Source organism: Aethina tumida, chromosome 7, assembly GCF_024364675.1.
Source record: "Aethina tumida isolate Nest 87 chromosome 7, icAetTumi1.1, whole genome shotgun sequence".
Lineage (NCBI taxonomy): Eukaryota > Metazoa > Arthropoda > Insecta > Coleoptera > Nitidulidae > Aethina > Aethina tumida.
The window spans coordinates 11,183,009-11,210,677 of NC_065441.1; the positions used below are offsets into that span (position 1 = coordinate 11,183,009).

The 27,669-nt window shown below is 29.6% G+C and overlaps 1 protein-coding gene across 2 annotated transcripts in view; it reads left to right on the top strand.

Moving 5' to 3' along the window:
* Window positions 1–10,705: 10,705 nt before the first annotated feature.
* The window catches only part of LOC109594575 (protein O-mannosyl-transferase TMTC2), a 92,448-nt gene continuing 75,484 nt past the window's right edge, over window positions 10,706–27,669 (top strand). For both annotated transcript variants that reach the window (XM_049969427.1, XM_049969428.1), the window contains exon 1: window positions 10,706–11,308. In XM_049969427.1, coding sequence (XP_049825384.1) covers window positions 11,223–11,308 — 86 coding nt within the window. In that variant the 5' untranslated portion in view covers window positions 10,706–11,222. The remainder of the gene's footprint in view (window positions 11,309–27,669) is intronic.

A 27,669-nucleotide genomic window follows, 5' to 3' on the forward strand; every position in this document is an offset into this window, starting at 1 on the left:
GGGACTACAGAGCAGAAATTTATCACGTGCACGGCTCGGATGTGTTCCAGGTTCTAATTAGCGTATGGTATGATCCTTACAATAATCATAGAATTTCAAATTCAGGACCCTTCAAACCAACAAAAGGAAAACATCGAGGCAAAAATATTTCACAATAATGGTTTCGACATTGTTTATTTGCACAAACTTGCTCGACCTAACGGCCTAAACAAATATATTTATTAAAATCAGTCCCTTGTTTATTATTAATTTACTTTATTGAAACCTAATATTTAAATTATAATTTTAATAAAACAATAGGTAATACAAAAACATTATTGGTACCCAATGGATTATCATAAAATTATTAATCCACCTCAAAAACGATACGTTGTCGGGAGAATGCATTAAAATTTAAATTGAAAAATACATAATAGGTACTTAAAAAACATGCCACATAATTTGTTAAAATAACAAAGGCGGTGTATTTCATTTAAGCTTAAAAATGCACGAGAAAAAAATTTGATTTAGAGCCTCTGAGGCAAAGTATATAAACTTTATTCGGTGTGTTACATTGGCCCACATGTGTTTGCTTTCGGGAAAATTGAAAGTAATAAAGTAGGGGCCGGAATGTGAGTTATTTACCGTGGTTTACCCTGCGCAGTGGTAATTTGACCATATTTTTACGTTTCCCGAATAGAATTTCGGAATTAAACTTTTACAGCAATTAAAACGGGATTTCGCTAGAGTGGAGTACACCGAAAATGCTTGTAAATCAACGTCATTAGCTCATATACCGTGTACCCTATTAATCTGAGTTATGTCTGTAGGTTGTGTGAACACGAAATTCTATTGTAGGCAAATATCCCTTATTGCGCAAAGGGAGTCTTTCCATTTCTGTAATCAAGTTACATTTTCTATAAAATAATATGCACGGTAGCAGCTCAAATTATATTTAGATAAACAACCTAGACTCAATTGTGACCAATTGGATTAAAATATGATATACTTATCAATAAAATCTAGAATAGCTGATTATTTGGTAACTAAAATAATATTTTATTAAATTTTTCTCTTAATTTCTCTCAGTGGCAAAGAAAAAGGCAATAAGGAAGGTAGTTTTCTTACTGGGTTTCTGGGATTACTTCAATGTAACTACAGACCTTAACACCTGGTCTGAATTTTTGTTATAAAAATATGCCTAATACCATACTCTCATTCATATCTATGCAAAATACTACATAGTAATATTATAATATTTGACGCCAATATTCGGTCATGGTGGTTATTGAAATACATCATTTCATCTTTGGTTGTCCACAGAATCTGGCACGATTTTCTCGTGGTTCCACAGTGGACTTTCCCTGTGAGAATGGATGGATGATCACTTTGGCTACATGAAACCGAAATGTTTCTGCGATTATGTTCATTAGTTTTTATAATTCGTATTTTATTAATATATTAATAATGATATTCAAGAAATATTTAACGTTCATTGTATCTCATAGTTGACTAGACTAGAGAAGAAAGTAACGTAACAGCATAAATGGTTTTCGAAACGAAATTAGTCCCATTTATAATGGGATATATAAAATTTGATTTCTCATAAACTGCGAATTTTCAATTAAAATCGGAGTAGTTTACGAGCGGGTGTTGTATAAATTGGAACAAACAACGGTTGTGCCATTCAGTCAATAAAGTCCACGGGTCATGGCAATGCCATTAATATTGTAGGATGAAGATAGGTATTTTATTAGTGGACCTCTCGAAACGTAAAGGCAGTAAATAAGGTTATTATTAGGCGGGTCTTATCGCGAAACTTTGAGAAGCAATTAAAGAAAAAAAGACGAGGGAGGGGCCGGTCTTTATTGGGAACAATGCGCCTTTTCAGCCAACTCAACCAGAGATACCGCTAATTCCTGACTCTTTCCATTAATTGTACCTCTATTTGTTCAGCGCCAGGTTCCATCTAAAATAAATCGGTTATTTAAAATTTATCTGACCTGCCCGAAATCAATTTAATATATTAATTAATTTGATTATTTTAATTTTAATTTTCCATTAATTTCGTTCTGGTTATGAAAATAATATATTTATAAGATTTATAAATTTTATTTTTTTTATTTCTGTTAAATTCTGTCATCTCCCATCTATATTTTAGTATCTTTTTATTAAACTACTGAGACCAGAATTTATTATCAATATTATAAAAATGACTTAAACATTGTAGTTATAACTCAGTTATATTGTTTAACTTAATTTGGCGTTTCCCAACTATTAATTACAGTAATTTCTGAGTAATTTCCAATACGATGATAGGCTGCATAACATGAAACTAGCAAAGGACTAATTATGTACTTACATCAGTAAGTAAATTGATTTAACGGGAACCGTAATTACCGCACCTTAATTAATAGGAAAATTGCCGAAAATAGTGTGAAAAATTGTGAGAAAAGCATGTAAAAATGCAATAAATTTATTTACCTATTTTATTAATTATCACTTCTCACATATTAAATTAACACAACATTGCCATCAATAATATTTAACAGAATCATTCGAATATATTATTTTCACACATGAAACTTCATCATTAACTAAAAATGACACAAAATGCAATATATTTATTTTTGAAATGACGTGTTTCGGTTATTAAATACACAAATAAATCGTAAATATTTCAGAAACGGTCGCATATATTAAATGTGGTTTGCAACAATCAACATTATTTTTAAAAAATGAATTATTCTCAATCTGATACTTATTATAATAATTTATTAATTTAATATGATCTTCGTTTAATATATACAAACAAAATCATTTTTTATTGTAAAAATTTAATTCAAATAATAATTAACTAGATGGAAGTGCGAGTAACATGTCAATAATTAATTGTAGTGAAATTCAAAGTTTTTGTCAAAAGAAGTTATTGTTATATATTATATACTACTGTTACTTTTATTAATTTGTATAATAACTAATATCGTTTAAGGAATTGGTAGAATACTTTCATTACAATGACACTACTTTTGCCAAATAAATAATTCAGTTGAAACAAATTTTTGTTTTCTCGAAATCTTTAATCCCTGCAGCACATTTAAATATATTAGTAGACAAACTAATTCTAAATTTTAATAATTTAAAACTGCCATTAAAAGTTTTCCAGAAGTTACTTGCATATAAAATTGAAAACTTCAGATGCAAAAGTTAATAAATATTATTAAGTATATATTATAAATTACAACTTCTTAATGAATAATGAGTTCTTGTTATTATTTTTTAGAAATGGACATTTAAATATTTAAGTAATTGCCATTTCTTATAATTATTTTATTCATAGAGAAAACTGTTTTAATATTTACATTTAATAATTAATCTATTAAATAATTCAACATTAATATTTAGCATACAATTATTAATTGGAAGTTAATAACTCAATAATTTAAAAAATACAAGGCCTATCATCGACATTCGCAATAAACGTTTTTTAATAAAATTTAGAATGACGCATACTAAACAAAACTGCATCAATAGCGTCGTGTATAATAAGCAATGAATATTCTGATGGAATACAGCTTTAAAATGCAGTTCAATAATGCCAATTGTGAGCATCCTATTTTGCATATTAATAAAAGTGGCCAATAACAGCGGATAACGAGTGGTGTTTCGTGTGAACGCATTTCCATAGCATAATCGGAATGGTTTCGAGCGAACAAATTGAGAAAAATTATCAGAAAAAGTGCGATAGCAAATGCCATTATCACTTTGCCGCAATTTACAAAAAAATAAACCCGGCTTACTATTTATTTTATTTATATCTATGGAGTTCGTCAAACGTGGATTGCTCGAACGCACATTCGACTTTTTGCTGATTTAACCAATCTTGTGGAATTCAACGGTACATGTACGGACTGCGGAAATAGATATTCATCTTCCAACGTTTGATTCCGAATAAAATTTTATTGCTTATGGCTAGTATCAATTTGTAGAGAATTTTCTGACGTTCAGAATCTAATTTGGTGAGATGTGGTTTCAACTTATCATAAATGAAAGGCAATCTGGTGTTGTAGATTTAAGGTATTAATTTTATTCTAAATATTTTAGGTTTGTGGTCTAAATTAAATAAATTGTTCATGTAAGTTGAAATAAAAATACTGAAACTGATCATCTTGAGCTATAACTATTCATAACTTTGTACTGCATCAAACACTGTAGTTTGACACCTCCGACAACCCCTTTACCATAATACATTGTTTAGAATTATTCCTAGCAATGCTATTTTGCCATAAATAAATTTTAACTTAATTTTCGTCGTATTTAAAAATACATAACAATACAACACCCTGTTTATTTTAGAATTCACTGAAAATATTTTAGAGAATATATTAGCAACTAAACTTTGTGAACTAATGAATTAATTTTGTAAAAAAAAATGATAATTTTAATAATAATAATAATAATAAGCAAACTTTTACTGAGACGCAAGTAATTCACGAAAATTATAATAAATGTTCAAGTTCGTTATCTACATATTAATTTTTGCTATTTATTCATTTTGTCGTCAGAATAAAACATGTCTGGCCTGGCATAATATTTTTAAATAGAAAATATTGCCCGCATTTTGGCACACCACTAATAAATATGTATTTATTGCTACGTCGGTTATTTATATTCATCCGTGAGCCGTCAACTATTTTAAAATAAAATTATTTTTTGGTGTTAATGAAAAACTTCTTAAAATTACGTTTATAGTTTATTCATAATTGTTTATGACATACAGATATTTATTTCGGTCCATATATTGCCGATAGCTTTAGGTGCTGAAACTAAATTTACGCTTGTTAGTTCCGTAATTAATGAGGTTTAATTATGGCTTTATACATGAACAAGTTTATTGGCAACTCGGATCTGCCCGCAGATGTTTTAATATATCGACAGTGACGTAATCGCGTGACAAGACTCGACAGGACGGGAGGACGGGGGATTGCAGGTTTCCTGAACCCATCCTAATTACTCTAATCAAACTAGTTATTCTACAATTGTGTTTAATTGGTGTATTGTGTTAGACAATGTCTTTAAAACGAATTCTCGACATACCTTCGGGCGACTGTTTGTCGGCACGGCGCTCCATACGTGCCTACTACACTATACAACCCTCACGAGAACATCTATAATTAATTAGCTGCTATCTACATGCAAATATCTTTCGCCGCTTGCCATCAATCTACAAACATACGCCACTCTCTCCCAACAAACGACGCCCCGTTCCTCCATTTCATTTACACCTACTCCATACGTTGCCATCCGTTGATTCAATTTTTAATCAGCATCCAACCAACGGCATTAATTATAACCCTTAGACCCCAAATTTGTTTGAAGATTGAACATACTAATTAAATATAATGCAAATTTTACATTGATTACTTGCATTGATTACCTTTTTGAAAATTGGCTTACAGAATTTACTATATGTATTTATATATATGTTTAAGTTTAAATATTTCGAGTTCTTAGATATAACTTTAGAGACTATTTTCTAATTAATGACCTTCAACGTTTTTCTTACACACTGTATTTTCAAGGACATTAACAATTTAAATAACAAGACTTGACTATTATTTTTACAAAGCTTATTAGCTATTGCTAGGAGTTACAATTATTATAATATATTGGTTTTAAAATGAAATGTTCAATAGTTTGAAATATTTTCTAATACTAATCAAAAGAATAATTACTGTTGACGATCTTTAAATGTTAAAAGATTCTGTAACTACTCAAATTAAAAAATATATAATTTACAAAGTTCTGAAATATCTATAGACAATTCTTTTTAGTTTAAAATATTTCGGATTCAATGTTTTGACAATAAAAATGTTTTAAAACTGTAAAATCTTAAAAGAATAATAAGTTGCAATCTAAAATCTAGATAAATTAAAAGTTAAAAACAAATATTCAAATGGAATTAAAACTAATATAAATTTTAAATAAAATCTTAAACTACGAAGTAAACTTTTGAATTGATTTTTATAAACTTACTATTTCAATTTTAAGACGTTGAAAAGAATTGTTTCAAATTTTGTAACCGACAATTCTACATGTCAAACAGTCATCGGGTATACCATAATTATTTTACTACTCTGAACATGCGAATATAATTGAGCAAATATTCAACGTGCATGTGTATTCGACATAAATACTACATGGACATATGAATATACAATACTTAATTCCAGATAACATCTCATCTCCATGTTAACCACTTATAATTATGAGCACAAAATAAACTTTAGGGTAAATGTAATTAATGAGAGTTACCTTGGAAAACAATAAAAGATATCACGTGCATTTTGTTTTACTATTTATTATTCAGTAAGACATGTAAATACCTAACTACTCGAATTTAATTAGGTTAGCTATATTTCAATTCAATATTGAGTAATTCAGAACAGGTACCAACATTTTTTTATAATAATTCTTACATTTATAAATTATACATCTGAATTCCATAAAAGAATTTGAACAATAACAATACCTTATACTCATCACCATTTTTGTGACCAAAAAATAAACTTTAGGGTAATCGTAATAATAAATAATATTAAGTGTTTCAATTTAGTAGTTTAGTAGGTTTGCTATAGTTATTCCAATTTGATCCAATTTCCAATAGAAATATAGCTATATTTCTATTTTAAGTTGTGTCGTTCAGAATAAGAGAAAACATATTAGAAGTTTTTACAAACATTTAAGTTTTAAATTTTACTACAATATAATTAAATGAAATCATTTGCAACAACTAATTAATCCTAAAAAATAGAACAAATCAAATACAGAACAAATAAGCGAAAAAATCTTCGTTCAACGCAACGTAATATTCTATCTTTGAAAAGTACATAACAGGGCGTTTACTCCTTTTTTATGCTTTCCATGATTTAGCATCTCCCGGCGCTTTTATCTCTAAATCTCATTTAAACTTTTTTCTGGCACCTAATTAAAAGTTTTGAACTTGTATTAATAAAACCAAAATGTGTTACGCTTTTATCCCCTATAGTGCAGTGTAACCAACAGTTATTTTCTATTCCAATTTATTTAGGCAAACTTTCACATAAAATAATTAATTGGACTAGATGCACTGTGTGAGTGTGCTTTTTCCGCATGGAAACTGTTTGAAATAACTTTGGGCAAAATTTAATATTTAACGAGATGTGATTAAAAATATTTGCACCTGTTTTTTATGTATAAATTATATTTTATCAAGTTAATTTATCAACGTGTCTATCATTAAGAGTTAATTCTATTTGAGGCAATACTCAATACAATCAATACAAGTTCTGACAAATTACTATTAAATAGTCAAAGATGACAAGTAAGTTAACGATGTGCTGACAACAGTTGCAGTGATATACCTATCTTAACATACAGTATATATGAATCGAAGTGATAAATGTAAATTTTTGGGAAGGGTAGAATTTAGAAAATTCGTTTTTCTAATAAATTTGGCTGGGTGATACATATCAGACAGTTTAACAGTCATTGACAAATAAATAAATGGTTAAACATTGCTATCAGGCGTCGTGCTTAACATAAATCTTTAGTTGGAATTTTTATTACATTCCACAGTAAAACAAAACAACATCGAACAAATAGTACTATTTGTTGTTCACCTAAAATACTAGAGTGAATTATAAAAATAAAAGTCTGAATTCACCAGTGTATGCATAAAATGATATTTTTTACAGCTAATGTTAGTTTTCAGCTCTTTCGAACGCATTGTTTAAAAATAGAAGTAAAAAAATCTAAAATATAATTCGGATAGCATGTGCATGTTGAAAATTGATTGCGTATATTTGCTTGCATCCGAATTGAACACGACACGGGCGAGTTTTGTTGAATATTTGGGCCACAAACATGTTCGTCAATACGTTTTTCCGCGTTTACCTACAACACATGCGGATTATTATGGCAGAGGCTGCAAAACGAAAAATTACAGTGTTTTCGAATCAGGCTTTTGCACAGGCTGAGCCGATGCGATTTTAAATTTCTGATTGGAATAATTCGTGGAGTACACTCTAACGAAGCTTTCAATATGACTAAAAAATAGATTTTTTATAATACAGATATAAAACACGTATATATTTTAGTTATATTGACTTCTGACTGAATTATTTTACTTTTAAAGAAGCAATTAACCAAAGCTTTGACTAAATCATTTTCTTATATAATGGAGTGAGCTTTATTAACTGAGAGCGAACATTTTAAGTAGTAATATCAAAAAATCTTAAAAATATAAAAGAAGGAATCATTAAAAACTGAATGAAGTTAATTATGAAGTACCTTATATCTTTCTTTGTAAGATTTCCCTACAAAGTTTAATGACCAAAAATAAATTTAATGTTTTATGAATGTGTATATATATAATATTCAACCTTGAGATTTCGTTATATTTCCATCAAAGGTGTTTATTCTTGTCATTACTTGACAATATTTTTTGTCGACTGGGCTTGATAAACTTGATGTATGTATGTATATAATTTTATAAAAAATAAGTAATAAAATAAAGAATGAGTGGTATACACATTCAGAAAATTAGTTATTTTTCCATAGAAATTGTTTGCTTTTCTCATTGTTTCAATAATTTTTTTGTAAAAATATGTAGGTGCTATGTCTAATTTGTCACTATGAAAATCAGTTATTTTTCCATCAAAACTGTTTATTATTATATTATCAAAACATAATATTATTAATATAATATTTAATTTTAATATTTCAAGTTTAAAGTTTTAAATTTGTTTTAAATTATTTTTTTAATTTAAATTATTATTTTTTTTGCTTAAATTTAAAATTTATAATTTTCATTTTTTAAATTATTAAATAAATTTTATTTGACACTTGAAAATTAGCTACTTTTCTATCTGAGCTCTTTACTCATCTTATTGATTCGCAGAACTATATTTTTATTAAGTTTGTCCTCACTTTGAAAGTCAGTATTTCTCCAAAGTTGTTTACCCTTCTAACTTTATGCAACAATTAATTTATTGAGCCAATTGGGTGTTGAATTTAAAACCCTAACACAACCACTGAAGTAATATTATAAAAGAGATATAAAACTCCTGGTTCAATTATTCATGTTTCACTTATTACAAGATATAAATAGTTTAAATGCAACTATTCTTTAATTTAATATATTATATATACACAATTTGTTACTTAGACAGTCAATAATTTCTCCACAAGTTGTTTATGATTTTAGTACTTTATAAACTTTGATACAACACCTTTGAAATAATATTAATAGAAAAAATGCACACCAAAAAAGTCACTACATATTTTTGATTTATATATATTTTTTATATATATATATATTTATATATATTTATATATATATTTATATATATATATATATATATATATATATATATATATATATATATATATATATATATATTAGACTGTATCAACAATTTTTTTTTCTTATTTATATCGAAAATCTTGTTGGAAATAAAAAAATACTGTGAAAGTTATCGCTCTTAATACTATTAGTAAGAGAATTCAATTTTCTATAATTTATCTCCGAAAAAGTTTTTGATATTTTTTAGAGATCATAAGTTACCTGCTGAAAACTAAAAATGAAGAGCAATTACAATACTTATTGCTAATTATAAGTGAATACAGAAAAAAATTGCCAAAGTCTGTTAGTGTAACGATATATACTACTTTGATTATAATAAACAATCAATTTTTTTGTAAAAATCTATTTATTTAAATAAAATGCTTAATTTTAAGCAGTAAAATAACATTTATTTAATCAAATTTTTAGTTTATAAATTATAGGAAATTGAATTCTCTACAAAAAATGTCATATAAAATTTTTCCATAAAGTTGATGGTTGCGTCAGAAAATGAGAAAAATGGCAAAATTTTAAATAAATCCAACTTTAATGTTGAATAACTTTTGAAAAAATATATCAAAAAACTGAAAGAGACATTTTTTGTAGAGCGTTAAATTTTCTATAAAAATCTGTTTTGCCCGTTTTGAAATATTATCTCTAACGAGAGTTAAAAAATTTCAAAATCCAAGAGAACACCGTTCCCGTGTTATTTATATATATATATATATATATATATATATAATTGTTCGTAAGTTTGTTTTAAAATTTATAAGTTTTATTATAATTCACCATTTATTCCTCATTAATTTATTTATAATTCCCCAAAATATAAATTATAAAATATATTTTAAGGGAGATTAAACTAAATGACTTATTGTTTAATCTGTAATAGTATGATGTGTTAAACATGTAATAGTATGATTTAACTACATTATATTCGTATCATCACATTTCATTGTTAAACAAAGACTTAAAAATAATTTACGAACATGATGTAAAAAAATTAAAGACCAAATTATGCTCGTTAAAGGAAAAATCACTGATTTCCTTGAAAAAGTTCCACCGCAGTGCCGTGCACTAATGATTGAGGGAAACCGCAGGATAATGAATTGCGTGTGACGAGGGCCGGACGACTTCTTGACAAGCGTAGTTGCGGACGGTTGTCGGCGACGTCTGAAGATGCCGCAGGACCATGGCGAGATTGTGTGTGTGTATGTGCTACCACCTGTAAGTCCTTCGGGAGGATGGCGAGGACGTGCAGTGCGCGCGCTCGCACGGGGCGTGAAGAACACCATCTCGCGCCAGAGAGGGTCGATCGGTAGTCGACGCGGTGTACTCGAACCGGGTATATAACGTGGCTCTTGCAAGCGCTCGCATTTAGTCGCGCTCGAACTTCTGATCAGACAGTAAACCAACAGGTATAAAATTGAACTGGGAGAAATACATCTGACGGAGTTCAGGTAGAGGCCGGTCACCACTCGGTGACTACCTGGTACTTAGTCTCAATTGTGACATTTTCGGCTTTACGGTGCTTTTGGACGTCAAAGAACTGAAATCAATTGTTGTTTTGGAAAGTGCGACAATTCAAAAACTTACCCTCGATTTTCTTCGAGTTTCATAAATGTGAAAAACTTTAGATTTTTTTTCGTTTATCAGCCAACTTTTCACCCACAAGCAACATTAAAGGACTTAAGGAAGATAAATTAGGGGTTGGTTGTGTGAAGAGTGTACGGACATTTAAAGGACAGAAGCCGTGTAACGGCAGCAACAAGTCACGAGAACTCTGCGATCCTTTCTGGCTTCTAACCAAGCTGAGAAATCTTTCATAGAGACGATGCTGTAGATAATACGCAGTACCATGGATTATGTCACCACGCTCTGCTGCCTGCTCGCCTTCCTGCTCTACTATAACACCTTGGATGCCGGTTTCGTCTATGACGACCGGTAAGTCGCTGACTTTTTCTTCCCATTCTTGATTTTTTGTTGTTATAATTTTGTCACTATTTTGTTTTACTTCATCATTATCTGATCTGACATTATTGTTACACAAATAAATTGATGATATACAATTTTGTTCCCACAGGATTATTATATGGCTATGTATGTGATGTATGATTACTTTTATAAAGAGGAAACATTAATTTTCTATTAAAAAGGTTGACAAAAATAATGGAAGAATTAACATACTTAATATGTAGAATAATCAAATTTAATTATGATCAGTACTAGTAGATTTATGTATTCAATTACATTTTGATAGTTATCACATCCAAATGTCATTAACTTCGTATTATGTTAGTATTAATTGAATAAAAAAGGATTCAGTCCGTTCACAATTCATCAAATATATTAAAGTATTCTTGGTAAATATTGTCACGTGGTCAAATGTATCTATTTACTAAAAATATGTAACATGGTGGCATAAATAAGTTTATTTTCTCTAAAATATTATGTGCTGTTATTTTATTAAATTATTATAATAGTGGATTCATTTAGAGGAAGCACGAACTGCTTGAATCTGAGTACCTCCACAATCACGCACACTTTTAACCAGTACAGTGGAGTTCAAAAAATAATAAATTGTATGTATGTCAATACATTTTTTTATAACATAATTGATGATATATTCCTCGTGATATTTCTTGTTGCATCAATTTCAGAATTTTTAAAGTGGTTTCAATTAAACATTTCTAAAATATAAATGTCTACTTTTAGATTATATGCCAACCAATTAAGAAAATATAAATTAGGAATTTTAAATGCATTAATACCAAAATGTTTTGAGCCAAATTATTACCTAAATAATATTCAATAATTATACGATCTAAAATGTAATATAAAAATAATTTTTAATTTTCTGTCTGATATAAATAGGATTAATTTATATCGATAAACTACATCTGCACTAAATAATTGCATTTTAAATTAATTAATTTTTACCGTCTGGAGAAGAGTGCTCCCAATTATAAGAATAAACAAAACTTTTAAACAACTTTTATACAAACTAATTTAGAAAATATTCACGAAACAGTAAATTAGGTAATATTTTATAAAATATGAAACAAAAAAATCTATTAATTCTAGAATACTTTATGAATACTAAATAAAGCTTCTAAGACTTTTGATTACTATTATTACTCAAAATATTTATATAAATATATATTATTTAAGATTAATAAAAAATAGAAATATTAAAGAAAAAAATAATCTGCCAGATATAAATAGGATTAAATTATAATCACTTAAAAATATTTTATTTTAAATAAATTAGTTTTCCACCTCTTGAAAGAGAAGTGAAAAAAGCTGCACCCCGTACTGAGTTTCAAAGACTGAGGCTATTGTATCAAAAATATCTACATGCAGGAATTTCGGGCTCCTATGGGCTCATGAATGGTCAAAAAAAATGTGGCTCAAAAAATAATTGGTGCCCAAAATTTCTGTACACACTTCGGAATCGACAGAATTGACCGTTTAATGTCAATGAGTGCAAGTACATAGAAAATTTAAAATTTAAGAAAGCACCTATTATTTTTTGAGCTACATTTTTTGCTTTTGGTCATTCATGAGCCCATAAAGTGTCCGAAATTCCTGCATATAAAATTTTTTGATTCGACAGTCTCAACCCTTGAAACTCAGAGCGAGGACTAGCTTGAGATTAAAGCTACACCCCGCCATTTAAAAAATTAAAAACCGGTTATATTTTGAGCTCAAAATTTATACTTTTGGGCCGTAATTAGCTCAAAAAGAACCCGAAATTCCCATGTAATTGTTATGTCGTTCTCGCAAAGTACGGGGTGTAGCTTTTTTCACCTTTGAAAAAGAGTGCTCAAAATTCTAAATACAAATATAATTTTTTTCTCCTACTACAATGGATGTACATTGAAAAGTTCTAACTTAAAATATAATGAAAACCACAACTACATTTATTACTCTAGGCAAACGTTAAACATGGTTTGGGAATAGACAGGTTTTATAATCTCCCTTATAAGGGGCGTATATCCCTTAATATAAACTGAACTTTGATGAATACATTTTTGATGTAGTTTCACCCCTATATACTTACTATTTTAATGTACCCTATACAATAAAATACTAAATTTTTCCTTCTGCATTCTAGTTCACATCGGAAAACTTTTGTGGTGTTTCTTTTCTCATAACTCTCGCTTTAAGTACAAATTGGGTCTGATAAACCGAACAACTTATTAATATTAATCTCCTAGTCGCTAATAAGAGTTGTTTCTAACTTTAGCATTAGACCCCGACAAGATTTACTTTCCAACATATTGGGCATCTAAAATGGCGATGCCAAGCGAAAATAAAAAACCGGTATTAATTTAAATATGCGATTGCCCCTAAATCACGGCTGCGAGTGATAGAAGTCTTCCTTAGGGCGACCGTCTGGAGCGTTGCTCGTACGGTGTCCGCCTCGCCATGGTTTCTAATTGAAGTGGAGTCTGCAATAAACGGCAACTCCCGACTGGTTTTGCCTCCGTCGTCCCTTTCATTTGCTTCCCGGCACCCGAACTTACGTGTTTTTACTTGTTTTAATTAACTCTGCAAGAACAAATAAATTACTCAAGGAGCTCAGTGGTGTTTTCACTTAGAGCCAGATAAATTTCCGTCGTCTTGGAATGATTAGTTTTCGGATGCAAGATAAATAACTGCAGTTTCAACGTTGCAACGGCTACAGATTTTATTTAGATGTATTAGACGTTTCAAATTCTAATCTGTTTCTGTGTGATCTTTCACTTAACCACCTTGAACATCTTTAGCTGATATTTTAAATTAATCATTTACAAAAATATTTAATAAAAGTTAATTTTGAATAATACATACGGTTGCCTTTCATTGTTAAAAAAATATTTGTCTAATAAATAATGTATTAGTTTATTATATATTACATATAATATTTTAGACAAAATCAAAACCCACTGGTTAGTTTTAAAGGCATGAAAATTACAGGAAATACACTAGCAAATCTGGTAAAGCCACAAAATTAAAATCATATTCTTCTTATAAATTTATTTTCTATTTTATATAATAAACTGAAAAAATAGCATTAATTATCTAATTTTTCAAAAATAATGGCATAATATTTCACTATTCTTGAAATATAAGACAATATAATATAAGAATAAGATTTTGAATTTTTGCACAGAATTATGAATATGCATAATTTATGAAATTTGGGGTGCATAATCCAGTGGCGTAGTTCGATTTGTTATAAAAAATTATTAGTGTGATTTCTTCATTTTCAAGACTAAAAAAATCTTTGTAGGTTTTAGTTTTGCCTATAAATATATATTTTCATATTTTACAATTGAAAAAAGTTTGTCAAAATCGTACAAGAAATACAAATTTCCTTCTTTCAAATGGGTCATTCTGTAACTATAATAAAAGAATATAAGGGTAGAATATAACGTACACCCAATCAATACAAATATTAAGTTAGTTTGCCTTGGTTCAATTTTTTTGACGTAAATATTTAATTTTCTGCTTAATAATCAAAATTAATTAAAGGGCTAAATAAAGGGTTCTTTCAGGGCAGAATAATAGTGTATATTGTTAATGAGGCTTTTTGTTTAATTGTGTACACAATTAAAATCACTAATAATGTGTTGTTAGGCTACTTTTGATGTATACGAAAATATAATGAAAATAAATAAAATTTTAAAAATTATAAGGTACTCTGTGATTAATTATATAGTTCAATCTTTTATCAAGGATAATTAAGGAAGTAATCTCCAATAAATTGAATTGAATTGTTGACTATAAAAAAGAAAAAGCAAAAACTCGATTCGAATACTTTCCATCTAATTGTCCATCCAAAGGCACACAATCGACAAAACATGAAATGGAAAATGAAATGTGGTCGACGCGGAAGCATAACTGGATTTTCAGAATTTGGAAAAGTTTGTTCACAAAGTTTCGGTAATTCAATAATGCACGGAATATGTGCTACTAAAAATTTATATTTGAATTCGAAACTTTATTTCAACCGCATTGTGTAAATTACATTTATTTTCAGCCTGTGAAGGAACGTTTCGAAAAGTTTTCAGAACATCCCCGTTCTCACATCGGGAACGACTGCAGTTATTATTTATTTACTGAAATAATATGCATGATGTATGTTTGTAACGTATATAGTAGGTTAACATTAATTTGAATTAAATTAAAACGTGCCTTCAGGTGTTATGTAAATTTATGGCCGGATAACACTAGTTACTTGTTTTATATCCCACATTGTGTTAACTAAAGTTGTTTAATTATATTACAAATCAACTAATGACGGACATCAAATGCCGTTTAATATAAAAATATATTTTTATTAAATGAGCCGTCTCAAGAAGTGAAATATCTCGGAACGGTGGATCCGAAGGAGAAAATAGAAATGAAATTCCTTGTAATGGGTTTGAAATATTTGCAAAGAATTCAGACTCTTTGTATGCGGACTCGAGATATATCATAAGCAATGGAAAAATTTAAGGTCATATTTCACACTGACTGGATGTATTTCAGAGAGATCCTTTGATAGAAATAAAATTTATGTCGAAGCGCCACATCAGTTAAATTATTCACATGTTAGAAATATCTTTTAGACCAGAGTAAATCGGATAGTTTTGGGGCATAGATGTGTGGAAAAGTTTAGGAACTATCCCAACAACGCCATAACAAAGACGTAACGCGAGGAGGTAAGTAAAATTCCATGTATTGTTTTGCTGGTAATTCCCGAATCGATATCCTCAAACTTATCCTGTTTATGTCTGTACGTTTATCCTAACACATATAAAATCATCGAATTAGTTTGGAATTGTTGTCATGGAATTTATATTAGGTCCAATAATAGAATATCTATGCCCAAAATTATGTGATATATAATATATAATTTTAATAAAATAATATCTTAATTTATTATAATTTATACAGCCCCGTAACTTATATTTAATTCGATTGAATATGAATAATAGATATAAAAAATTCATAATATAAAATTCATGTGGTAAATTTGTTTTCTATATTACCCGATAGAGACATTTGCTTTTTACTATACTATATATATAAAACACATTGTTCAATAAGTCCCGAGACTAACAACGAAAACAACATTTTTTTTTTTCAAAAATCATTTTTATTCATCAATATAATCTCCTTTTAGAGTGAGACAATCGTTCCAACGCCTTTCTAACAATTCTATACCATGTTTATAAAAGGATTTATCCTTTGCTTCAAAATAGGATTCAGTTTCGGCAATAACCTCCTCATTCGAGCCAAATTTTTTTCCCTGGAGCATTTTTTTGAGATCAGCAAAGAGCCAGTAGTCGCTGGGGGCTAAATCTGGTGAATACGGGGGGTGGGGAAGCAAATCAAAGCCCAACTCGTTCAATTTTGCCTTTGTTTTCATGGACTTGTGGCTTGCTGTTTTGTTCCACTGAAAGCAATCGCGGCACCCACTTGGAAAAAACCTTTTTCATGCTCAATTTTTCATGAAGAATTGTAAATACTCTTCCAGATGATATCTGTGTCATTTCTGCAATCTCGCGGACCTTCACTTTGTGATTTTTCATTATGATTTTTAACACTTCACTCACATTTTCCGGTGTAACGGCTTCCAATGGCCTACCCGGACGATCCGCATTGTTTGTGTCCGTACGACCACGTTTAAACTCAGCATATCACCGACAAATCGTTGGTTTGGATGGAGAGGAGTCCGGGTAATGTTTTTCAAGCCACTCTACTCTAGGGAAACGTGGCCTGTTTGGTACTACTAGGACCATTTCTGGGTTAGTCTCGGGACTTATTGAACGATGTGTCATACTAATGACTTCCAATCAGTTATACACATTTAAAAATATTTTAACAAACTGGTATTTTTAGATATTTTTCACATTTTATTCATAAATTTTGTTAGTTTAGTTGATCAAAAGACCACATTTTATTCTGATCTATTTAAGCTATGTCGTCCTGTTTTCTTTTATGCATTGTATATGAACTGTCTCTCAATACTCGGTGATGTCCAAACCAATGGTTGATTTGCAACCAGACTCTCAAATACTTTCCATAAACAAAATTGCACCAAAAGAAGGTTATAGGTTATTTGGAGGTCTGCTGCAACTAAGGTGGTGAAGTACTGTCAATAAATCGACGAAATTCACCAGAAATTACAATGTATGTATCATACATATCTCAACGTGGCAATACTCGTTGTAACGTCGCACAACTGCAAATGGGTACCAAAGAAAGCCTAATCCACCATACTTACCAAACTTTTCGACAACTGTATAGGTTCTTGAAATGTTTAATTGTAAGATATTAATATGCAACAATTAAAATAATTCTAGTTCAGATACTTATTTTCCGAAGTATCTAAGTAATTTTTGATATTTTTTTCGTATTTGATAAACAGGAATTTGGGACATAAAATGTATTGAAATTGTTTGAAAATTCTCTTATGATAAAAATAAATAAGTCATTTTAGATTATTGATTCATAAAACAAACTCTTTTTATGACTTTTAAATAATTAACAATCTTCTGGATAGTAGTAATAGTGTAATTAAATAATAAACATAAAATAGTAAACAATAAAAGTAAAAACCTGGCATTCACCAATTCAACACATCTGTGTGGATGTAAAACATAAAAATATAAACGAATGGCCATAAAAACATAATTAATATTAATGTCAACAGTATTTTGGGAAATCTATTGTTCACATCAAATTTGTCATTAATAGACATACATATTTATGCAACATAAAGCGAGTGGAATTTACGTAGATTCTAAATTATCCATATAAAGTTTTATGTGTAAATTTAAAATCTGCTGTAAAACTACCATATAATTTTATTGACTTTCCAACGACTGTGTGCCTTGTGCGCAAATTTTAATTTGTTCCACTATCTGTATAATTTGAGTGGAATATTCCACAATTAAACCAAGTCGTATTTTAAAATTTAATGTCCTTTATTAATCGCGTCAGCCGTATGCAGCTTATAAAGACTGTGTATTTTTATTAATTATATTCAAATTTAATATTCTGTTTCTATAACGTACCTTGGACAAATTGATGTTTCAAACAATGTAATCATTGTAAGTTTTTGTCGGCGAATTGAAATATTAAATTTTGCATGACACATTTTTATTAATAATGTTTCCCTTAGAGCCTTTATTATAATACCGCCAGTTTTAAAATTATCAAAGGTAGAAAGTTTATGTTCACTAGCAGTTACTAATTACATTAACATGGAAAAAAATTGCACGCGATCTACTATAACCCTATAATCGTGATAAACTTGTTAGAACCGGTAAAACAATAAGCGGGTTAATAGGGAATTCTGAAGCAGGCTGCTAAATACGTACTATTAACTATATACATATTTAATTAACAGAAAACTGGAAATCAATTGTCGCATCGACTGTTTGTAGTAATATTAAAATTAAATGTTACTACTATTGAATATTACGAATGTGTAAAAATTAAATTGTAAAAGTATTCTTTATGGGCAACTGGGGAGGGATACTTCGGTACAGATTACGAATTAATCCTCTAATTCAAATTTATTAAACAGTTTAATTATTTTATTTATACACAGTGAATTTATAATTGATATGCAATTTCACTCGGTTTCAGTAAATAAAAATAATTTTATTAATTTAAGCATCCTGACAAATTAAAATAATAAAATAACCAAATTTTCTAACTCGATATTTTAGTTGATATCTTTATTATTATGTCACACAATCAAATTTGCTTTCTGAATAATGTTAATAAGACTTCATAATTTTCAGAAGTAATTTTGAAAATTAAAGGAGAATTAGCATAATATCATTCGAAGGACATCTTCCAAGTAATTATGCTAAAATTCCCAAGGTGAAGTCCTATTCAAAGAAAATAAAATAAAATGGGGGATTGAAGGAAAATGCGAATTCATTAAAGTGCACATCGAAATGTTTAACATTACCGAAGAACACAGATGCACTAAACTTAGCTTTATAAATTTATCGGGTTTTCAGAAAGTTTGTACAATCATGTGCCTTTATAATGAAAATACAAATATTCCTTAGTCAGCCAATTTTAGAAGCATAGTTCTAAACTATGTCTAGGACAAACAAAGGGATATTAAGAAAGTTTGCATATTACAGTCCTTGTAAATATAGACTAGATTTATCTTTGTGTCTTAGTTAAATATTAACATTTGAAGGGGGAAGCTTTCAGCTTTAGTCGCATTCAACGTTCCCGTTTCACCGTGATTTCTTACATCTTTCATAATTAATGGGGCGCGAGTCCAAAGATTTTTAAACTAAGGCTGGAATTTAATTTGAAAATAGGGATGTAGTGCTACATATTGCTAACACACAATAAAGCCACCCCTTACAATTAGTCGAACACAATACTCAATAATTATCAGTACATTAGTTTTAAGACGTATTACGTAATAGCATGCCACAGTTGTGGCCCATTAAGCAGCAATCCGTCTCGTTTAGCATATTATTTTCGAAATGGCAGGCGATCTCCAATTTTGTCGGCAACAGTGCGTACAATTTCACGGCTTCCCAACAACCCCTGCGTAATCTTTAATTAAACATATGACAAATGGGAACGTAATATGAAGTCACTATAGTAAATCTACAGAGAACGCCGGACCTCCCCATTTATTTCCTCTCGTCCGTCGAGGGGTGGTGCAGAACAGCACTCGCCCCGCATGCAATATTTTTTTCTTTTCTGGAACATATTGTGTGTGTGGAGCCGTGAATGACGTCCCAAAGTCATTTCGAATGTTTATTTTTTGTTTTAGTTATACGAAATGAAATGGCTGGATACGCTGAAAGAGTTGTTTGATATTTATATATATGTTTCAATTTGACACCAATATTTTAAACCGATTTGTTTTTAATTTTTTTTTTTAATATTTTTGCAAGGAAAATCACATTTTTATGAATATTCTATTGTGTTATCATTACATTATTTGAGTTAATTATTTAATTAATTCCATTTAAAAATCCGTTATTTTACTATTTTAAAAAATATATAATTATAAAATAGTTAATTATATTAGCTATTAATGTTTAAGGATCAAAGTAAATTTATGTAAATAGTTTATTGTGGCATCATTATATTTTTTGTATTAATTAATATACATCATGTTTTTAATAAAATAATTCAATTTTAAAATTGTCAATTTTACTGTTTTAAATACCTATTTCAAAAAATACTAGTTAACAAATATTAACACTAATCAGGTATATATGTATATTTTATTGTGGTCTTCTCTTATTATTAATTAATTAATTTAAAATCCGTTTTAAATTATTCTTAATGTATCAAAAAAAAAAAATAAAATAAAAAAGGTCTTTTTTGGGAGGCAAGTCAGGCAGGTTTTTTCTGGCTAAAAATTATATATTTAAATATTTTCTATATAACTGTGTAGATAAGTCTAATCCGTCCCTGAACGATCAATCCCCACAAGAAATTAGTGCCCCTATCATAATTATCTCTCCCCTGGACGACAAACTTTCACATTGAAACCCTACTATTGCATTTAGTTCATTTACTTTACCCCTGTTAATATTGTACATACATAGATACTACCTTACGACTCACCAGGGAATCAAATACGTGGCTTTCGGCTGTGGCAGATGTGCGATTTTCATTAAATTTTATTGATTTGTAATAAGATACACAACGGAAATTACTTACCTACCCACTACCCCCATGAACTTACATGCACCCTAGTTCGAGAAGGGTCCGTTTCAATGGGTGCAGTTATAGTTTTGGTTATGGATTATTCTAAAGGCTTTTGAATAAATGAATATATTTGGAGGATTTGAAAACTATTATAAGTATATTTTCGGTTTTATCCTAAACCCTTATGTTATTGCTTTTATTTATTAAGTTTAGTTAAAATAATTTAATCCAATAAACATTCAAAATATATTTAGTAACAATTTCACAGTATAATATTTTAGGAATTCCCCGTAAAGGTGCCCTGCATAATTTAATTGTAAAATTTTACTGCCTCGAAGTAAAGTTTCGCGTAATATATTCCGAAAATTAATTTCATAAAGTTTTAAGTTAAAGTTATTTGGAGACATCAGCGCAAAGTCTATCGAAAGTTTATTATAAAATTAAAACAGAACGAAACGTTGCAGCACGACGCTCAAACCAGAACGGAGATAAATAAACGAGCTCTTGGAACTTGCCAGTAAAATAATCACTTGTCAGCTTGATTTCGTCGTTTAATACATCACAATCAAAATGATATCAAAAAAGTTCTTTCAAATATTATTTCTCGACAGTATTTAATACCATGTTCTGTGAACTGTTATTATCCCTTTGAAAAGAACGATTCATCAAAATTCATTTGAAATAGTTTTTCAACAGACGTCTAAAATTATTATGTTTGTTTTATTTCCTATAAAGGATGACTTTAAAATAACAATCATAATTGTAATTTATTAATAAATAAGCATTGCAGTTCAATTGTTTTTATTAATGATAATGAATATAATGATAAATGCCATAAACTTATTTGTGCATTTATTCCATTGTAACAGGAAACTGTTGGGCCACTTATGGTTGTCAACGAATGTTTCCTCCTTAGTAAAAGGAAGGAAGGAAAACGACTGTCGTATAAACTAAACCAGATTACCAAACTGCAAAGAGAAATATGTTTTATCCAATTACATCTCACATCACTTCATTCCTGTGTTGCAACTTTGCTGATATGCATAATGAAAACAATTTCTTTAGTCAATGAAATTATTGTTTGAATTGCAAAATTTATTAATGCAGTACTTTTTTTAAGTCGTTGCTTCAATTAATTAAAAATGTCTACGTAATCTAAAATGCAGAACCCCAATAAAAGTGTAAACAGGTTCACAAGATGTTCGAGTGTCAAGTTTCAGAATATTAAAAACATAATTTTATAAATATGCATGTGCAATTTGAAAGAACAAATTAGCATAAAAAGCTGAACTAGTTATTTACTCGGAGTTTCTGAGTTTTTATTATATTATTTTTTTTTAAATACACCCGATAAGTTGGGGGTGTACTCCAATGAGCTCTGAACACATTTGCATCGAAACGACGGAACCAATTAACCTACTTATCCTAATACGTTTACTTCATCTGCTGACATTTTGCTGATTTAAAAAAAAAAACGTTTTTTGGGATCGCGCAGTCAAATTACGACAAAAAGTGGAAAAACTCGATCCTCGTTAGTATGGTAATATGCGTACATCGCAGCGACAACAAAAAATGTTAAGCTTCATTTTTATTATGATTGCTAATTGCTAAGCCCCATATAAATTATGCATTCATGTTTTTGATGCACTTTTATATGTGCATATTTATAAAATTTATAATTACATACATACATTATCAACATTTATGTAATATTTAATAACTTAAAAGAATGTTTTATGCACTTTATTTTATTTTGAAATATTCTTGGAAATCATTTTGGGAAGTTATGAAGCTTACTTCGTTTCTGTCTTTCAAGATTTATCAACCATCAACGGTTACGTCATTCCTGATTGCTTGTTCTCCCTCTCATAATTATTTAATTGATGGAAACTCTCAACTTCAATTATCAGATTTGAATGCTAACGTTCCTTGAAGTGCTTATTAAATTTGTAAAGAAACTCGTCTCTGTTTAAAGGAAATTGCCAAGTTACGTATTTTTATACACAAAGTGGCAAACTACACTAACTCAATTATTTTAATCTCTTTTTTATTTCTTACTTAGGCAATAAATATTTTATATTGGTATAGCCAATAAAAGTTTATTGTGAAGTTTATTTAGTAAAATTCTTGACAATAAAAACAAATCATTTAGTTTAAACGTTGATGTGTTACAGTTAAGTATTAATTAATGTTACCAAAGTAACTGAAATAATATTATTGAATGACCTATTTTGTTGTAATATTACTAATAAATATAAATGAGGAATTTAATTTTATTTTTGTTTTATGGATTATCATCACCTTACTTGCTGTTCATTTTCTGGTTGGGGTGAAGAATTTTGTTACTGGCAGGCAAGAAGAGTGTAGGCATAATCAGATTAACTCCAGAATATATTATCTACTTTCAATCATTTTTTTACATATTTTGGTACTTTTTTAATACTCCCTTAGGTAAATGGGGGAGCAGTTTAATAAGCATAAGCATAAAAGCATGAAATTTACTTTATGGAATCTTTATAAGATTATTATTCAAAGTATATTTAAGCCTTGTTTTAGGAAGTTGAATACGAGTAATACAAGTCTGACTAGAGTCAAGTATAATACTATCACTATTTTTCATTGAGGGATTTTAATATTTGTTTATTCTGATTTACATTTTCCCTAAGTAAATATATTGAAAGTAGTTATTTGTATTCAGTTTAATTATCAAATAAAACAGAATTTAGAATTTAGTTACGTTCATTTAATGCAACTGCGACCATATCCCTATTAGGAAGTAATCGATCGAACAGCAACAGAACCAGAACAAAAAAGCATTTATAAACTGTACACTGACTGAATTTCAAGTGTAATCTGATGGCACTTTCTTTTTGTCTGGCTGCATAATAAATCATATTGTGTAACGAACATAGGAGAGAGAGAAATAATTGAAATGACATTTGTTACTATCTGAGCGTTGCTGTGTCGAACTCAATGAAATTAACGGTGTACGGATATCTGAAATGCATGTGTCTACGTCAAATAGACTGCTGACACTATCCACCAATGTAATTAAGGAAATTTTCCATTTTTTTGCTAAAAATTCAGTTCCATAGTACCAGAAGCAGGATAATTGATGAGTACAAAATTGCTACAAAATCGTAATAAGTTCAATTTTAAAAAATGGACGAATTTTTGATGTTTCAATTTAACGTTAATTGTTCTATTTACTGAGGGGCTGCAGAGAATGTACAGCCATAAATTATATGTCCTGTGGTTAGCTTCACCCGGATATTCTTATTAAACTCTGTCTAAAAATAAGTTTGTTTTATAGCGTCAATAAAATTTAATATTTATACTCGGGAATATTCCATAAAGTTGAGTATTGATTTTAATAGTAATTTGTTATATTCAATGGTTCATATTTCTATTAAAGCAGTGTATATTTCTTCGTTAAAACAGGGGTTTAATAAAGAAGAATTAAATGGGAAATATTTTACATTTTGTACAACTAACCAAATAACAAAAATCATAATGAAATATAATATATATATATGTTACTTTGTTTGAGACTTTTGTACTAGATGTTAAAAAAGTTAATGAAATTTTAGATTAGATGTAACGAAATTAGAAATAGACAGCGAAAACAAATAATAAATCATGGTTTTAAACCAACTGTCAAATTTAAAGCACTTTAAATTATATACAGAGAAATTGTGGAGCAGATCAATATCTTATTATTTTCAAATAATGCTGTTTGTTAGGGGATATAGAAGTAGATAGCTTGACAATTGAATAGAGGTGATGTTATTTAATAATCAAAAAAGAAGGGAAGATAGAGGCGGCTTAAGATGAGTGGAAGAGAAGAGGATGAGAGTGAGCGATAGGGTTAACTGATAATCAAGGACAGCGTGGCGTTGACGCTGCGTTATATTTGTAAAGCGGAAAACGGCAAGAGGGCCGTTATGAAGTTAGATTATATTTAGTGAGGAAATAAGAAGCCGTGTGGAGACAGATTATCATTACACAAAGACGTCGGCGTTGAATGCCCTGGTCGTTCCTACAATGTCTCAAAGGCTCGCTCGGATAAAGGAGTCCTATAAAGGGGTGTGCGGCAATATCTGAGCTTGTATACATGCCCGTTGTCGGTCACAAACGATGCCAACAGAATTTAATTGAACAACTACGTTTGAGAATCATAACACGTACAGATCCATGTCTGTGGAGACTGGCTGCCACTGGCTGCGTTCACGCTCCTTCTCGCCCTTATAATCACATGCTACAAATATCAAGATTGCCGCGACGAAACGAAAGCACTTTGTTTATTGCCCTACAGCCTACGCTGCCTTTGACGCGCCTCCCCATGCGATACGCTAAAACAAAAACAATAACCGTTCTGCCAAATTCAAATGGCACCTACGAGGATATTTTTTATTGTCTTGTTATAAAAGTTGTACCCTAATTTCAGTAAAGGCCAAATATATCACATCCCCGCTGTTTTTGCTTGTTACACTTTCCATATTATAAACCTCTGGAATTGCTCCAAAAATACTCTTTCATCCAGAGACTTGCGTAATATACTTGGTAGAAAATAATCAAATGCTTATACCGTATCCATATAATTAACGCTATAACATGATTTTGCTTTCCCTCGCATTATTATGTAGGTACTTCATTTTGGGTGTTGGGTCATACAAAAATAAAATTTACATACAAGGTTACGATTATGGTTATGTACAAATTTTCCTACATTTCACATAAGAACAAATTAAGGAATAAACTTTTATTGATAAATAAACTCATCCAATTACTCTCTTTATTCTTCAGTAGGTATTGATAAAAAATTGATTCTATTCATAACCTTTTAATATTGGTTTCAAATTCTAACATAATTTTAATGTATTCGAGAATTAAGAATTAATATGTGTAATTAAGGTTTCCGAAGCTTTCTAGTATTGAATCTTCTGAGTATTATATTCAATTTAGTTTCAAAATGGTGTAGGTTCAATTAAGTTGTCATCAGATTATTTTTGGATGGATTGGAACTGTGACCAATTTGTTCTTTAATGGAGGTCCTTAATTGACCTATCCTGTCAAAAGCCATTTATATTTAAATGTCCAAAAGCGATTTATCCATGCTTAACAACCTAATTTGCATATGAATCATGCAATAAAAAAGGGCATGTGACATGAAATGTTCAAAAAATACTGCAGATATTATTTTAATCACGTATGCATAAATAATAAATGTTAGTCAAGTTCTTTTTGGCGGATGTGCCGCCTTGAGGACACAAATTTATGACCCGGCGATTAGGGCGTCAAGAAAAAAGCAAGGGTGAATAATTACAGTGTGTAGGTATATACGGGAATAATAAAGAACGAGTTAATTGGTATATTATGCAAAATGTGGTGTTAACAACGGGGGTATTAAACATCAGCAGCCATTCCGCCTCGATGACACGTGCGGTGTATGAACCTAGCGCGTCCCACGTCCTATTACTGTCAAATGGGGGTTGACTTGAGGCTTAACTCGATCATATGCTTTTAAAATACATTAGATTAACCGCTGACTTAGAACTGAATAAAAAATTATTCCATGATTAGTACGGTTTCCATTTTATTAAGTTGAAAAGTCAATTTACTGTGTGTTAATATTTAACCTGGTAAGTGTAATTAAATGGTATTAACCAAATTTCATTAATAGATTGTAATTATATTGTGAATTCGTATTTTGAAATTACGTTAATGTGTTTGTTAATTTAATGCTAAATCGATATTTCAGATTTGAAATTGTATTTTTGTTGCAACGTACTTACTATACTATATACAATTTTACATTTAGCAACAAGTAGAATGAATTTTGCAAATTACCTCATGCATTATCAAGAACTCAAAGAATTCTATTAAAAAGTACGCTGAATATTGAAGTGGTTCATCTAAATCAATAATAGCACAGACCCATCGCTATTCCCTTTGCGTTTTTTGTCTGAATAGATAATAAATCGTTGGATGTAATGAACATTTGTTATTAGAAAAGCACGACGGTGTGAAAGTCAATGAAATATGCCATAGTTGGTGTGGAGATGGAGGCGAATTGCAAAGTCTGTACCCACGTAACATCGCACTGTGCTTTGTTCAGCTAGAAAATTGATTTCGTTAGAAATACAATTAATTCTGGATGAGAATTAAGGTTTCTCTTTGACATGGTAGTAAAGCACATGTTGGCACTTGACTATTCTCTGAAATAATGGATCATGATGAATTTGGAATAGAATCGTTAATGTTAGTATCAACTCTTTGCTCTTTGTACTGTCAAACACTTTTAGCTAATATTTAATTGATGTTGTGGTTGGAAATGAGCATGTAACAGTTTGTGTTGCTTGAAGATTTAATGTCATTTAAAGTAACATTTCTAACTGAATTATTAGTTCTCTAATAGACAGTTTTGTTTAAAGTTTTAATATTAATGTCAATTTCTAAAATCATCTCACCATTATAATATAATTATTCTCTTATAAGTTATACAGAAAAGCTAACTTGTTTTTTTAATTGTATTAAAAAGGTTAATCCAAAAATCATGAATTATTTGTACCACAGTGCGTCAGTATCGTATCGATCAGTGGACATAGAGCAGGTTTGGG